The following is a 16,230-nucleotide window of genomic DNA, read 5'->3' on the forward strand; positions in this document are numbered from 1 at the left end:
TCTATACGGCATTGCTACAGGTCAGTTGTGTCTTGGATGTAAACTTGATGTGTTTTTCTTGTCTCCTCTGCTGCCTTTGCATGCTGTTGGCCTCAGGAAGTCCAATCCACATGTTCAGCGCTTCATGGAGGAGCATCATTTGGGGGATGATTATGCCAAGCTGGAATCCTTCTACATCCGGAGGTGAGGAGCTGGAGGGAGGGGTTAGACGCTGACCGTTGTGGGATCTGTGCTGCAAGTTAGCCACATTGGAGGAATAATGTCTATCATTAGGGTGAATGTAGGAAACTAGATTTATGTTGCAGTACCGCAGACTTTTTGTCCCCTTTTTAGTTACTAGATGCTGGTTTTAGCCCGGACAGTGCTCTGAGGCCAGTTAACCAGACCTCTTTCCTTAAAACATGGTGATGTCTGATTGTAACACAATTGTCAAAGGACTTTAGCACCACTGTAAGTGCCTAGTAAATGGTACCTCTGGTACCTAGGACATGGGCACTATATAGGGTCCCCCAGGGCTGCAGCATATCTTATGCCACCCTAGGGGACCCACACACAAATTCCACCCAGACTGCCATTGCCACTGACAACTGATGTCTAGTTCTATCATTGTATGTTGCGAGTGAACAGGGAAACCATCTTAAGGTGTGTACTGGGCACTGGTCAAAACGAGTTACCCAGCTACATAATGGCTTCACTGATACATATGGTGTTTGGTATCAAACACCTCTTATTAATAAGCCCACATTGATTCAAGTGATGGATTTATTAATACAAGCACCCACAGGTTATCTTAGAGGTACCCCCTGAACCCTCCGCATTCTCTAGTGTGCTGGCTGGTCTTGTTCACCCTGCCACCACAGACAAGTTCTGACCTCCTATGAGGTGGGAGCTCTGCTCTGAGGTCAGGAACAATGCCTGCTCTGGCACAAGGTGATCACACCTCCAGCAGAAAGGCTAATAAATTAGCATATCCAGGCCAGAGGCTTCAAAGCCTCTGCTGCCTTTGATATGTGAGTCTGGCTTCCCCCAGACCTGGATGCCACCCTGTGCCCCGGGGTCCATTTGGATGCAGGACAGGCAGAAAATTTGATAGACAGGCGTTATGTTGCACGGCCAGGCTGGACACACCTCTGGGGTGGCAGCCTGAAGTGAGTACGAATGAAAGGATTCCACTATCTTCAGTGTGGTGGAATTAGGAACTCTGGGACCTGGGAATGCTCACGAACCACAGGAAGTGGTCATCTAGGGGTGTAGTGAGCCCAGGGGTAAGTAGCCCATCGTTACTACTCCTCTCTTCACTTAACACTCTTAAATTGAGTATTTAGGTGCTCCCCTGATACCAGGAAATCCGATTAGTTTACTGGGAACCGAAGAAGAAGGAAGGACTGAAGAGAGCGAAAACTGATGACCTGCTCCAAAGATTGCTGCAAAACTCTGCCGGGCTGCTAGCTCTTCGACCATCGCTAGGACCAACTTTGCAAAGAGCTGTACATCCTTCCCAAAACCCTTGTGGGACTGGCCAGCACCTCAACAACTAAGAAAGATCTCCCTTGGAGCAGAGAGGCTGCTACCATGCACCTGCAGGCACCGAAAAGCATCTGTCCGGTCCATCAGGCCCACTGAATGAGCAGCACAACAGGAGTAGGTATTCGTGCTCCAGGAGGTCAGCTCTGTGTGGAGACACCAGGACCCGCCCAGCACCAATACCCTGGGTACCGTAGCAGTTGCAGCAACCAATGCTTGTTGGTGGTCCAATCCGGACTCTAACATCACAAAGACCGACCTACTATCGAGGGATGTCAGGATCCACAAGGCCAGCACCAAGTGACCTAGCTGCCCTGTTTCCTTCCTTCACCAGGTCACCGAGACCGAGTGAGTCACTGCCTGGCGTGACCCGACGCCTCAAATCACCTCTGCACCTAAGCCCCATAGTCCGAGTCCAAGGGAGGCGAAGGTGCCAACGGAGTCCTGAGACCCTTAAAATCTGATTCCAACAATGGGTTTGACCAGACTGGTCCCCCAGTTGCCACCTGCAGCCTCTTTCTGCAGGGACCGAGAACCTCAAGAATCGTCAGCAGCACAACCCCTGCTGGACAATGCACCCCTGCACACAAGCCCCCCAGCCTGTAAGTCATTGCTAATGGACCCTATGCAGTATATGTTGATTCACTATAGGATAACATTACTGTTTGCTGTAGTGTTTTCTTATTGTGACTTAAAAACTGATAACTCGAAAAGTACTTAACCGATTATGATGACCTGGGTGTTTAAATTCTTATAAAAATCAGTTATTTTTATAAATTGATGTTGGGTTTCTGTTATTGAGTATGCGTCTCTTTTACTGACTCTTGGGTGTGTAATAAATGCTTTACACTATCCTCTGATAAGCCTAAACTGCTCACCCACACTACGAGAGAGCATTTGGGATTATTATTTAACCCTTGTAAATCAGTACAAGTCACCTGTACTCTACACAGTGTACCTCGTTTTGCTACACTGTATAGAGGGCCTGCTTCCTACAGTGAGGCACTAGACTCTCCAGATGCTGATGTTTGAAACCACTGTACATTTCTGAACTCAAGCTTTTCTTTTACTCTCCACAACATGTCTTCTCCCTTCAGCTGCTTCGTAGTACTAGACTATTTGCTACATGGCACATATTTGCAGCCCTCATACACTCCACAGCGCTTCCAAGTAATGAACATACTTGGTAAAAACATCACTGTTACAGTACTAGAAGTCCCTGAAAATGTGATTATATGTTAATGAAAGGATATGTGATGGTGTATTGTGTTGCCCTTCCAGTTCTATAATATTTACTTGAAAGCACACTTTTTTTTTTATTTTATCTTTTTTAACACATTTTATTGGTCAATTTGCATATATTGCGAAGGGCTCTGCACTCCAGAGTCATCTGCCAAAGCAAACCAAAGACATGCATTACAGCAAATGACTTTTCTTCCCCCCCCCTTCATGCACAACAATACAAAACATTTGCATTTGACGATATTGCCCCACACCCCCAACTCCCTCCGCCCCCCCCCCCCCCAAAGGTTGCACTGGTCCATACCCACTCATTTGCAACATCAAAGAAACGATCCATAGGTCCTAACCCAGGCTCGCCACCCTCCTTGCTCCTACCCTCCCATCCCCCTATGCTATACCCCGGACTTAAGCCGATATCGAAGGCTCCTCCATTACCGGAGGTTCCAGCCAGAGGCCCCGGTACTCCGCTCATCTCTTCCATATTTTATAGTGTTTGCGCGGGCACCCCCTGGCCACAAAGATGGGCTGCTCCAGACCCATGCAGAAGTCCAGGCCATTTTTCCAGGCTGCCACGGAGGGAGCCCTCGTCGCCTTCCAGGCCCTGGCAATATCTTGTTTTGCCAAAGTCAGGCCTAGTAGCAGGAGGTGTCGTTTATATAAATTTCCCCCCACCCCCTCCATAACATGTATCGGCGCCAGCTTTGGTGTGCGGATAAGCTCCCATCCCAGAACCTCTGAGAGACGGGCGAAGACCCCCCTCCAGAAGCGGTCTAACGATGTGCATTGCCAAACTGTATGTATAAACGTACCCTCCGCACGTCCACAGCGAAGACAGTCCGGGGAGGCGATCATTCCCGCCCGCCACAATCGTGTCCTGGTGAAATTGACTCTGTGAAGGTATTTGAATTGGACTAGACGCAAGCGTATAGCTATGGCCGCCCCCGCGGGGCTGCCAGGGCCTCCGTCCAATCCTCCTCCTCCAGCCCATCCACATCTGCCTCCCAGTCCCCCCGAAGTTTCTGTAGTGTAGGGGAGCAGTGTATGACCAGAGACCGATAAATACGTGTAATCTTTTTGTCTAGTAAGTCCCCCTTAAAAACTTTCGCGTCAACAGGGCTAAATTCGGGTATGGACTCCAGGCCCTGCAGACTAGGGGACAACGTGTGGCACAGCTGCAGATAACGATAAAATTGAGCCTGACGCATATGGAACTCCTGTTGGAGATCACGAAAGGATTTCAGTGTCGTGCCCCTCAGGACATCACCCAGGGTGGAAATACCGATGGCGTCCCATCCCCGGAAGGTCCGCCAATTGGGGCCAACGCCCATTATCCCACAAAGTAGTCTCCCAGTTTAGGACGTTCCACCAGCTCATGCGCCGCAGCTCCTGCCTCCAAACCATGACCACCACCCGAGTGGCTGGTGGCAGCGCACCTCGCAACTGCGCCGAGTATAAAATTGTATGCAGTGTGTGTGATTCCTCATGAGATAACGTTCCAGGGCGTACGCCGGGTCCTCCCTCTCCCCATACCACCACTCGTTAAGGACCAGCAGGTGCGAGGCCTGATAATACGAGAGGAGGTCCGGGGATGCCAGTCCCCCACTATAGGTAGATAAGAAGCATGTTCGTATGGCCACTCGCACCGTCCCCCCCCCTTCCCACAGAAACTGTCCCAATAGAGAGAGTTCACCAACCGGAAGCATCTGGGCGGAATCTGGTATGGGTGATTCTGTAGCTGATGGAGAAGTCGGGGGAGCTCCACCATCTTGAAGATTGCCGATCGACCAAACAGTGTCAGGGGCATGCGAGTCCAGGACTTAAGGTCCGCCCGAACACTATCCCACACAGGTGTCAAATTACACTCCTAGGCCACAGCTGGTACATCCAACAGTACCACCCCAGATATTTCAAGCCACCTGCAGCTGACTGGACCTCGGTCGCCCACGAGCCCACCCCCGTCTGGCCTCCCAACACCCACAATGTGGATTTGTGGGGATTCATATATAGACCCTACGTTTCACCAAAGATCCGCATTATCTGCAGAAGCCGTGGCCCCGTCCTGTCAAGTGCCGTCAGGAAAAAGAGGACGTCATCTGCGTATAACGCTATTCTATCAGACAGGCCCGTCTACACGCACCTAGGCCGCCAAGGGCTCCATGGTGAGAGCAAACAGATACGGTGAAAGGGGTCATCCCTGCCGCGTTCCCCTCTGAATAGCAAAGGTGGAGGAGGTGGCACATAGGAAAAAGCGTGGACCCAGATTGAGTCTAGGAAGCAGAGCAAACAGGGAAACCCAACTCAAAGAATCAAACGCCCTGTCCATGCCTGCCAAAAGTATTGCCACCGGTTCCCACAACGGCTGAATCGCCGCAATCTCCACCTGCGCCCTTCTAATATTGTGCCGGGTGGCCCGCTGAGGCATGAACCCCGCCTGATCAGGGTGCATGAGTGACGTGATATGAGGCAATAGTCGATTGGCCAGCGCCTTCGTCAGAACTTTGGCCTCCACACTTAAAAGAGATGTGGGGCAGTAAGAGGCATGATGTTCCGGGGGACGCCCGGGCTTATGGAACACCACCACTTCTGCGTGTCTCCAGTCTGGAGGAAGCAAGCCCCTGTCCTGGGCCTCCTCCACTACCGCACGGTAATGTTGGGCCAACTGCACGTGGTACCGATGAAAAAACTCACTCGAAAACCCATTAGGTCCAGGAGCTTTCCCAGGGTTAAGTTCCTCCGGGGCCGCTCCCAGTTCTTTGTCTGACAAGGGGGCCTCCAGCCTATCCCGCAGCTCATCCGATAGCGCCCTGGGAGGCAGATCTGTAATAAATTTCTCAATCATATCGGCTGACAGACACTCCCGGGGGGTATAAAGGTCCGCAAAATATGTAGCGAAGCTCTCTGCAATGGATGGAGGATCCCCGCGGTGTCTAAAATTCCCGGCAGGGCTTGAGCGTGAAAGGTGCCCTGGCAAAGGCGATGCAACATCTTGCTCGATTTGTCCCCCCATTGGTAAACTCTGCTGCGTGTTGCCAGCCATACCTGCCGTGCCTCATCCATCAGCAGAGCTGCGCACTCCTGTTGAGCCAACAGCAACCCTCGCACTCCCAGAGCACTCGCCGATTCTCGGTTTTGTCGCTCAAGTATCTCTATATTCGCCTCAGCGCGGGTCAGATTCTCCCTATGCTTCCTGCGAGCCGCTGCGCACCAAGAGATGTCCACCCCTCGCAGTGTGGGCTTCAACGCCTGCCACAAAGTGGCCGTCAGATACTGAGCTATGGCTTCGCCCATATGTGCTGCATATTCCGCCTTCTGGAGATTCCGTACCACCAGGCGCCATCGAAACGGCTGCCTGCCTCCTAGTTTTATGAGCACTGGGGAGTGATCCGAGAGCCTCCGGGGCAGAATCGTCGCCGCCACCACCCTTCCAGCCATCGTCCGGGGAACAAAGATGTAGTCCAATCTAGAAAAGGAGTGGTGGACTGCCGAGAAGTACGTATACTCCCGAACCGCGCCATGAGCCCGCCGCCATGTGTCCACCCAGTCCAGTCTCGTCACCAGAGAATTTAGTTTGGTTGGGAGAGCTCTTCCACGACCCTCCACACCCCCTGTCCTGTCCACACTTGTGTTCATAACATCATTCCAGTCCCCACCCACCCACAGACATTACATCCGGCATGTCGACCCACAAAGATTGTAGCCGCTCAATTAAATTCCACTGCAACGGGGGAGGGGCATACACACTACCTAAAATCAAAGGATCCTCCCCGACCCTACCCCCGATTAAACAGGTAGCGACCCTGCCCATCATTCCACTGCTGCTCGTGCGTGTAGGGGACCCTACGATGTATCAGAATAGCCACGCCACGAGACCCTCTCATAAAGCCAGCATGAAAGACCTGTTGGAACCCATAACGCTGCAAGCAAAGGGCCTTTGTGCCCATGAGGTGGGTCTCCTGCAACAGAAGAATATCTGCCTTCGCCCGCTTCGCGTGGTAGAGTATGGCCCCCGCTTAATCTTGTCCAAGACCCCTCGCACGTTCCAACTCAGGATACAGAGACCACCCTGCGTCCCCTGCCCACCATCAGACATTTCAACCATGGGGGAGTTGCATCACTATTCCATACTATCATGGAGCCTCGGAGGCATGTGTACAACCTGCAATGGACCTGTAATGGACGTGCGACCTGAAACCAGCAACAACCCTTCCCCCAACAAACCCTCCACCCCATACCTCAAAAAACCCTTGAAGTATCTGTTGCGGCGGGGCTGGCCCCCACCCCCCAACAGGGGGATGTGAACCACCCCAACCAATGGATCCCCAAGTCACAGCCCATAACCACCGGGTAGGGCTCCCGCCAGCTCACATCAGACGGTAGGTCAAGCCTAGTTCAGGACATCCCGGTTATCGGTAGTTGAAGTTTCACAGCGCAGCACCTGCATCCTCCGCAAAGGATCCAATGTCTGTCCCCCAAGGGCCGGCCCCCCTCGGCCGACGGCACTACCAGACCGCGAACGCCGCCGGGACCTCGATAGCCGGTCTCCTTTCTGCCTCCGGCCACATGGGCCCCCCCGCGCTGCATCCCCTGAAGAGGAGTCTGATTCCCTACCCGGCGGCGTGTGAGGCCTCACCCGCACAGTTTCGTCCGTCCATCTGAAGACCTCCTCCGTAGTATCAAAGAAGTGTGTACGGGAACGAAAGTCCACTCGGAGATGGGCTGGAAAGAGTAGAGCGTAGGGAAGTTTAAGCTCTCTCAGCCGGGCCTTGGAGGCCATAAATGACTGACGTTGCTGCTGGACCTGTCGCGTATAATCAGGGAATATCAGAATTCGGGAGTTATTGAAAAGCAGCGGTTCTTTGGCCCTAGCCTGTTTCAGGATGGCATCTCTGTCCAAATAGTTCAAGAATTTGGCGGTGACAGGCCGCGGGCGGGCCCCCACCAGGGGCTTCTGCAGGAGAACCCGATGAGCCCGCTCCACCACAAAGCATCTGGACATCGGGGGGAGCCAGCCCTCCAGCCAAGTCTTTTTTTTTATTTTTTTTTTAAAACCTTTATTTGTGCATAGTAAAAGAACAAATACGGGCCTACAACCATCAGGCCGGCCACAATACGGTTGAGCACAGAGACAAACAATACCTCCCCTGTGCGTCAAGGTCAAGATTAGCAACGATTCAGGATTCATACACTGGAGGGATCCTTGACACCGGGGGAAGGAGAAGTGAAGGTTAATTTTAAGGTTTTCAAAAAAATTTTTATCGGGAAAAAAGTCAGTAAAGGATAGAAACAAGGAGATTCGAGTCCGCAAGTCGGCTTCATACACTTGAGAGCAGCAGCATCATTAAAACAGCCATAGAAAATTTCATACAGTAAGGCGATGCAATTAGATAACAGGATCATCACAGTAGTAAATACGCACCCCCTAAAAGCCGCCCCCACTCAATCCACCCCACACCCGGACCCCGAATCGAAACAAGTATAGCGCAGAGACATAAAAGAAAGAGGCCCATAGAACTAAAAAAGAAACAGTAAATTACCCCCCCACCCTACACCAATGCGGAGGCTATGGCCTACCCCCCCCCCAGCATAGTGCCTGTCGCCCAATGAACCCGAAATATAGACGAGAGAGAAAGTAGGAATAGAGTAAAGAAACTAAGAGAAGAAAGAAGAAAGGAGGCGGGGAGGAGCCCACGTATCCTCAGGAGCGCCCGACACCACCGGCCAACCAAGCCTCCACACACTGAAACCCCACTACACCCAAAGGCGGTCGTGGGAAGATAGCATGTAAGACCACGGAAATGAAGGCAGACAGATCGCGACGAGTGCGCACAACATAAGTAGACAATTCCAGTCTCAGTCCAGCCCGGCCGTGAAGCCATGATGATAGAAAGTAATCTAGCCCTGGCCCGATCGCGGGCGTACGATTAGACCCGCCCCCTCGTGAATGCCCCGCATCCCGAACAGACAAAGACAATATGGCCACTTGGGAGAAGATGGAGAAGTAGAGTCACAAAATGGCCGCCGATCATCTATTGAGGTCCCCTTGCACACCATATAAAATCCAGACCTGGCTTGTAAAGTACATGAGTTCCACATAAAAGGAGTCGTAGGCCACCGTGAACAGTTCCTCGAGGTCGCCAGGTGTAGTTCAGCTGGAAACTCCTGCGGGCACGGTGAGGCAGGCAACAACAAAGCAGGCAGCAATGACCGGGGAAACAAAGTATCTGCCATTGAGCAGGAGAGCGATTGATCCTGAGCGCCGGGAAAGCCAAATGCAGACACCAGTGTAGCACCGTTATACCCAGTCGTTGCTTCCCCGCAGGAGGACCACAGCACTGGCAGACTCACGTCTTGTTGATCACAAACGGGGCGCTCACGGCCCGCAGCAGACAGTGTAGAGTCGAACCGCTCACTCAGCGTTTGCAAGCCGACACACAATTGCAGACGAAAGTCCCGCAGGGCAGCCAGAACGGAGCCGTATGTCAGCGGAAGCTGCGTCCCCCCAACGGCAGCAATCCGGGACGGCACTGGGGAGCTGGAGTCTGGTAGAGGGAGGGCGAAGCGGGCAGCGGGCGAGACCGGAGCATCACCCCCCAGCAGCGAGCAGGCAATCAGCGCCATGTTTTACCGTTGAACAGTACCGTGGCCAGGGGGGGGATCGTGACAAGGAGGCAATTCCCAACAGGTCTGCGCCGCAACAGGTGAAAGCCAGCAGTCTCTTCCCCTCCCTCAGGCTCTCTTTGCAGCCGACTAGACCATAGAAGAAGGGGGTCTGCAGCCTTCTACAGCGTGGTCCACAGAGCGGGGTAGGAGACCTGCCACACCGGGGCTTACCCTCTGGCTCCAGCCCATCAGATGCAGGGTACAGGAGGTGTCCGGGCGTCTCTCTCCCGGCTCTTCTGGCGACCGTGCGTGGCGTGAGGCGGGATCGGGACCTCGGGCTCAGATTTGCACCAGCGGGTCCGGTGACTGCAACGATTCCAGGGGGCCGGCCGAGGCCACAGTAGAGCAAGGGTACAGGGCGGGGAACAAAGGCACCAAAAACTCCGGCATCCGGGCGGGCTAAGACTTCGGGAAAGCGGCGGCGCAGTCAGCGCGTCGTCGCACGCGTTGCACCTCGAAAATCGGCAAGGATAGGAATCAGGATGATAGTCCGAGGCCAAGGGCCGACGGAGCCGGGCGCTCAAGCGACTGCTCCGGTCGCCATCTTGGCTCCTGCTCCAGCCAAGTCTTGATAAAGTGTTCCATGTTTCCCTCTTCACAGCCCTCTGGAAATCCAACGAATCGGAGATTGTTGCACCGGGCCTGTCCTTCCGCATCTTCTGCTCGGAGTGTGAGGCCCTTTTGGACGGTCTCCATCGCTGCCACCTTTTGTTTCAGCTCCGCAACGTCATCCTCCACGCCAGAAATACGCGTCTCAGCCTCCGTAATTCGTGACGCCGCATTGCGTAGATGTTGCCGCAGCAGCATAACGTCCGCTCCGACTGCCCCTATTTTCGCATCCAGCATGTCTCTTGATTGGGTAATGGCAGCCATCAGGGCCGCGTTGTCTGGCACTGCTCCTGGTTGGCCCCCAGAGGCTCCCACCACCGGGCCAGTAAATGTATCGATGGGCCCCTGCCTGGTTGAGCCACCGCCACCCTTGTCTCTGGTCATGTTGATGCCGTGAGCGTCTAGGACTGGCCCGCCCCCGCCCAAGCGATGTACAAACCAGGGAATAGCGGATCCCGTAGCCTGATCTAGCCACCGAGTGTGCTCTAGTCGACCCCCGATTCCACTCCTCCGGCCCTCCGAGCGGACCCCGCCCCACCAGCTCCTGAAGCGACCGGTCACCGGGCGGAGCTCACCCACTCGCACCGCCTAATATTCTTTGCACAGGCGGCGACTGGCTCCCCCAGCAGCCCGTCCCTCACTCCTGCGGCTCAATCCAGACACCACCGAAAGCCCCGGACGCCCAAGGTAAGTCCTGAAGCAGGCAGTGGGGTGCCCGGCAAGCGACCCGATCCTCTGTCCCAGTCCCGCGACTCGATAGTGCCGCCGAGTCCCGCTACTTATTCCCCTCCATGGGGTAACTTGGTGGGGCACAGGATCCTCCCTCTGGCTTCCACACCAAAGACCCAGCGGGCCAAGCCGATGTCAACTGGGGCGGTGGCAGCCCTACTGTGGGACCATTGATCCCCGAAGCTGACCAGCTGCTCCTCCGCTCTCCCGCTGTGGCTGTCAATGCGGGTGAACGAAGGGTGCGCCACCGCACAGCATACAGACCCCAAAGCATCCAAGAGAGGGGCCCGAGATTGCCAGTCGCAGTTACAGCAGATCCCCCCCCCCCCCCCCATGCGGCCGGACCCAGCCGCTGATCCCAGTCTGTACGGCTGACAGGGGGTAGTGGGGGGAAGAAACCGGGGCTCAACCACTACTACCACCCCAGAGCCAGGGGTGAAGCAACCTACCAGACCCCCGGCAGCCCCCATGCGGCTCGACTGTGCCGCTGGTCTCCCCGCTACACCAGAGTTATGGGGCACTGCAACAAGTAGGCCCGCCGGCCGCCTCCGCCCTCGAGCGCCTCAGACCCCACAAAGGCCCAGGATCGGCCGCCTCTCCCGCCGCGAACACTCCGACTCCGTCTCTCAGGGCTCCACAGCTCAGAGGGCGAGCCTCCCACTGCAGGACCAATCCCCAATCCGCACTCCACCGTCGGGTGTGCCTGCCAGCCAGGCTGAGCTCCACCGTCCGCCCTCGGCCTTCAGCAGGGACGCAGCTCGCCGCTCCGGGGACCTTCTTCACTCGGCTAGGCCTCTCCCTTGCTGCGGCGGAATTACAGCTCCACCGCGGCTCCCCGCTCCCAGACTTCACCAATCAGGAGGGAACCGGGTACCGCGCCTCAGCCACGTCTATGGCTGCCTCAAGTGTTCCGGGATGCCAGGATTGTCGTCGGATGAATGGCGGGCTGGACGGAGCCAGCCTAGAACACGTCAGCCATGTTGGCTTCCTAAGCCAAGCCCCTCTGAAATCACACTTTTTAAATGATTGATAACCTAACAAAACTGATTTAAAAATAGTTCTACTGATCTAGGTTAATAAAACTGGAAAGTCTTCAGGGCTGTCTTTAAAAACAAATAATTCTGGGTCGCACTGTTGGATGAGTAGGCCATTTCCTAATTTTCAGCGAATGTATCTAAAAGGTCTTCCCCAGCACATGCAAGTCTGATCATAGTAACATGGAACAGCAGGCAGAAATTGGAATGAAGGAGCCTGCTGGAAAAATGTTTAGCAAGCAGCGGTCTCGACTGGCTGTGTAGGTCATAACGTCCTTTTTTCCCCCTGACAAACGGTCAGTACGGGACATAGCAGACCGATTGGATCCATGAGGCATAACACACTCGGAGTTTATGTACTCCGACCAGAGGATTTGTGAATAACACCACTTAAGAAGATCCCGCGTCTGTTTTTACTTATGCCCTAGGACCCTTCCATTAAAACTTTTCAAAAAGGGCATTCCTAGACACATTTTTAACTCATAACTGCACTTCACATATCACTTCACTTTCCTTCACCGAACAACCTGCTCCGCTGTAATTCAGGCGTTGTAGCACAGCTGGATTGCACTAGGTGATCCAGCTGGGCCCCGATGATGAAGCATGCCACCTACCAGGTAGGTGGGTGAGGGGTTTCCTAAAAACTATCTACAGTTGTTTGCACTCCTTTCTATAGAAGGTAGCAGCAAAGAGTGTTTGACCGCATATACCTCATAATAGAACTTGTCCATTTTGTTTATTTATAGCAAATCATTAAACCAGCATTAGCAATTTTAACAGGTTTTACATTTGGGAGAGTTGGAGCTATTGGAGTTGTAAATGACAGTCTTTTACCCATGAGTTTTGACTTGGTGTGTAGTGGAATTATGTGGGATGGTTTGGATTTGTTAGTTGTGGAATTATGTGTGGTGTGGAGTGGATTTGTGTAGTGGAATTATGTGGAGTGGTGGATAGATAGGCGTAGGGCTGTACAGAATAGATATTCAAATGTAGAATCCGTAATATACACTGATATGAAGATATGGTGACGTGAAGATGCACCAATATTAAGGTATGCCGATGTCCAGATATGTCCACTTCAGCCTACAGTAACATAAGAATATGCTGATGTTTAAGCTTAAAGTTTGTAGTGCTAGTTCTAGAATGCACTAAACACTACTTGGGGTGTGTGTCTACTAGTGTATGAGTATGTTTAGTGACATTGTTGATATGTGTATTTAAATGTATATTATGTGGCAACTATAGCTTATGCATGTTATCTATTTGTATTCACCCATTAGCTATACATCTATATTTGCATATTATACACCTGCATGGGAAATGGATGGATGGAGGTTGGTTGGTGTTGCAAAGACAGGGTGGGTAAATGGATGGACGAATGTAGATGGTTGTTGGAAGGACAGTGCGTCGGTGAACCAATGGAGGGAGTTGAGTGTTTGAAGGCTAGTGGGAGCGTGGATGGACAGACGGGTGGAGGTGTGTGTTGGAAGGACAATGAGTGTATGGGCAGGCAAAGGTTGGTGTTGGTAGGACAGAAGGGGTGGATGGATGAGTAGGTGAATGGATCGATAACAAAGGCTACAAATTGTAAAACAAAGCGTATGTGCGCGCGTGTCTCAATATATACATCCTTGGGAAAGTCCTAGACAATTTGACTTTCTTTTTATTGCACGTGCGGCCTCATTTGATATCCAGGTGCTCTTCTTAGTTATCGCACCTGCTTCTTGAGCTGTGCTGTGTGTTGGCACAGTAAAGAGGCGTGTGTATATATTTTATTTTTGTGCTGCAGTAAATGCAGAGATAGGTGGGCGGGTGGCGCCGAGGCAAAAGGAACAAGGACTGGTACAATCTGATTCTACACCAACTATGGAATAGAACTAAATTGGCACCACGTTGGTTTGGTATTCATTGCTACGTTGCTTTTTTGACATTATTGCAAGCAAAGTTAAAACTTGCAAAACAACTCGGCAGAGCTCTAAGGGCACATTTCATAGTGAGATCAAAGCCGCGTCTCTGCAGAATAGTGAAGCCTCTGCTATTAATTTCAGCTATTAATTTCAGTGAAGTACAAATTGTATAGCAAGATGCTTCCATGCCCGCCCCTTCTATTGAATTAGCCATTACTGGCTAAATCCACATCAAACGAGCTTTACCGCAGGCGCATGGAAAGCTGGTCTTCAAAAGGGGGTGGGGGTACCGCATACAATGAATAGACCTATAAAAGCTTTTTTTAATTGTTATTTATTAATACTTGTGCAATTTTGCATCGATTAAATATATTGCTGTGACGCACATCTCCTTATAAATCTGGCCACCGACCTATTTGCCAAACAGTAACTTCATTATGCTCTGAGGGTAATGCCATGCTGACGCGTTACAAAGCCAGCCTAACGGAAACAACGCAAACTGCAACAATGATGCTGTCTCTGTTAGCTGGACTGTCTGCGCTGGTGTCGGCTCCTGCTGCCTGGCTTGGCGCGACAAACGCTATCAAATCTCTGGGGCTACCATGGATAGATGGATGAATGATAGATGGGGCATGGCTTCAGTGCAGCTCTGTCAGGATGCACCCGGAGGGCAGCACCAACGCTAGTATACAAATATATACTACATACCTGGAGCGCAATGAAAGGCTGTATCAATGAAATGGATGAATTAATGGGGTTATGCCTTTGGAAAGCTCTGAGGGCAGCATAAGCGCTATTATATTGGGATTACTATGAATGACTAGATGAATAAATTGGGGCATTCCCAGAGCACATGTCCATGCTAGGAAGCAGCCATCGGACGTTACATTTGCTAGTATTCAAGTTTAATATTACTGCATCATATTCCGGGAACCGCCCTATTAGGAATGGATGAATTAATGTATGTCTACAGCCCACACTATGCATGCATGCACCCTCAGGGAGCATAGGCCAAAGTATGCAAATGTACAGCACATACTGGGACCCCCATAGATGAATTTAAATAAGCACATCATGAAAATGACAAGCTTACTCCAGCATGATTTGTATTTCGTCCGGGCCTTGTTACAGGGAGGGAGTTGATTGGCATGGCCCCTCTTCATCTCGAACCCCCCAATTTCCGAAACAAAATCCCTATCGAGCACTCGTTTGCTGGCAAATATTTGGAAGGGGGAGCTCTCCACCCTCCCTTGTAATCAGCCATCACATTTCATCAACCTTCTCAGACAATGCAATCCTTTTTTTATTTTTTGCTGCCATTTGTGATTTCAGATGTACGTTTGTCCTATTATAAATGTATCTGCCAGTGGCTCGCACTTCCAGATGGCGCTCATTCTTGTCCTATATCATTTAGCCTTCGTTTATGGCATTTTGCATCGCGCTGTACTTAATTATTTCAACAATGTATTTGAAGCCTGCAGGGTAAGGATGCCGATGTGAATAGCTACTGTACTAAAAATCTCCGAGATTATTTTGGGCATGGAATGCCCTGTAAGCACAGCTGCTTAGACGGCTACCATGCAACCGGGTGGCATCATGTATCGCACCTGTGCCGTGTTCCGTTAGCTTGAAGCATAATCATTCAAGGCTTGTCTGTGGGGAGGATATAGGGCGCTTCAACCCCGACCCCCTCCTCAGCGATGGATGCGGAGCAGGGTTAGGGAGGGAGGAATGACGTTGGATGGAGAGGGTGCCACTGGCACGGTCCTTGGAGAGGGTGATAGAAGGGCTCAAGTAAACCTGGGCATGCAGTGACGAGGGAGGGCCCGGGATACGTCTGGTCTGGAAGCTGTGACCAGGGAACGCCACATGGTGACAGGCGCATGACCCCTTCGCACACCCAGTCTCTCTTGCCACAACACTTGGACCGAGAGTCCAAGACTGTCTACAAGACTCAACTCACCAGCCGCCTCACTTCCGTGTCCTTTCGACTTTTCCAGGGCTGAAATCCCAAAATAAGACCCACCCTCTCTGAAAGAAGCAGAAAACTAACGCACCTCAGCCTTCGAAGCTCACGAAAGTGATCAACATATATAGAAATATAAGCGTGCTTTTAAAAACCTAGAAAGGAAATTGTTCTGTTAGAAATCCTACATCGGCACATGCCCTGGATTATATTAAAAGGGCAAGGAACAATAATTAACACCAAAAATAAGTTTATCAATCTGTTTGTCTTTAGATAAGACGTAGAGTCTGTTATCACTATATTTGTCTTTCAACATTGGTCTATGTATTGATGTCATGTCTTTTCTGTAACATTGCAGCCCTGACAAAGTTCCCTCTGGCAAAAAATCGGGAACGAAACGCGTTGGCTGTGTGCCAGGTTTTAAAGATTAATCTGAATAAAAAGGAGTACTTTTGGAACAGATTCTTATCCGTGTCTATTGACTTCACAACAAGTGCACCTTCCATTTTTTCGCGAAAAACTTGACGATTTTTTTACACCTCCGGACGGCGGGTGTGGG

The 16,230-nt window shown here is 51.7% G+C and overlaps 1 protein-coding gene across 2 annotated transcripts in view; it reads left to right on the forward strand.

Annotated features, from left to right (window-relative positions):
• The window catches only part of HEXA (hexosaminidase subunit alpha), a 61,148-nt gene that overhangs the window by 24,769 nt on the left and 20,149 nt on the right, over positions 1-16,230 (forward strand). For both annotated transcript variants that reach the window (XM_085643930.1, XM_085643929.1), the window contains one exon: positions 97-183. In XM_085643930.1, the coding sequence (XP_085500056.1) occupies positions 97-183 (87 nt within the window). The remainder of the gene's footprint in view (positions 1-96; positions 184-16,230) is intronic.

Source organism: Triturus cristatus, chromosome 3_1, assembly GCF_964204655.1.
Source record: "Triturus cristatus chromosome 3_1, aTriCri1.1, whole genome shotgun sequence".
Taxonomy (NCBI): domain Eukaryota; kingdom Metazoa; phylum Chordata; class Amphibia; order Caudata; family Salamandridae; genus Triturus; species Triturus cristatus.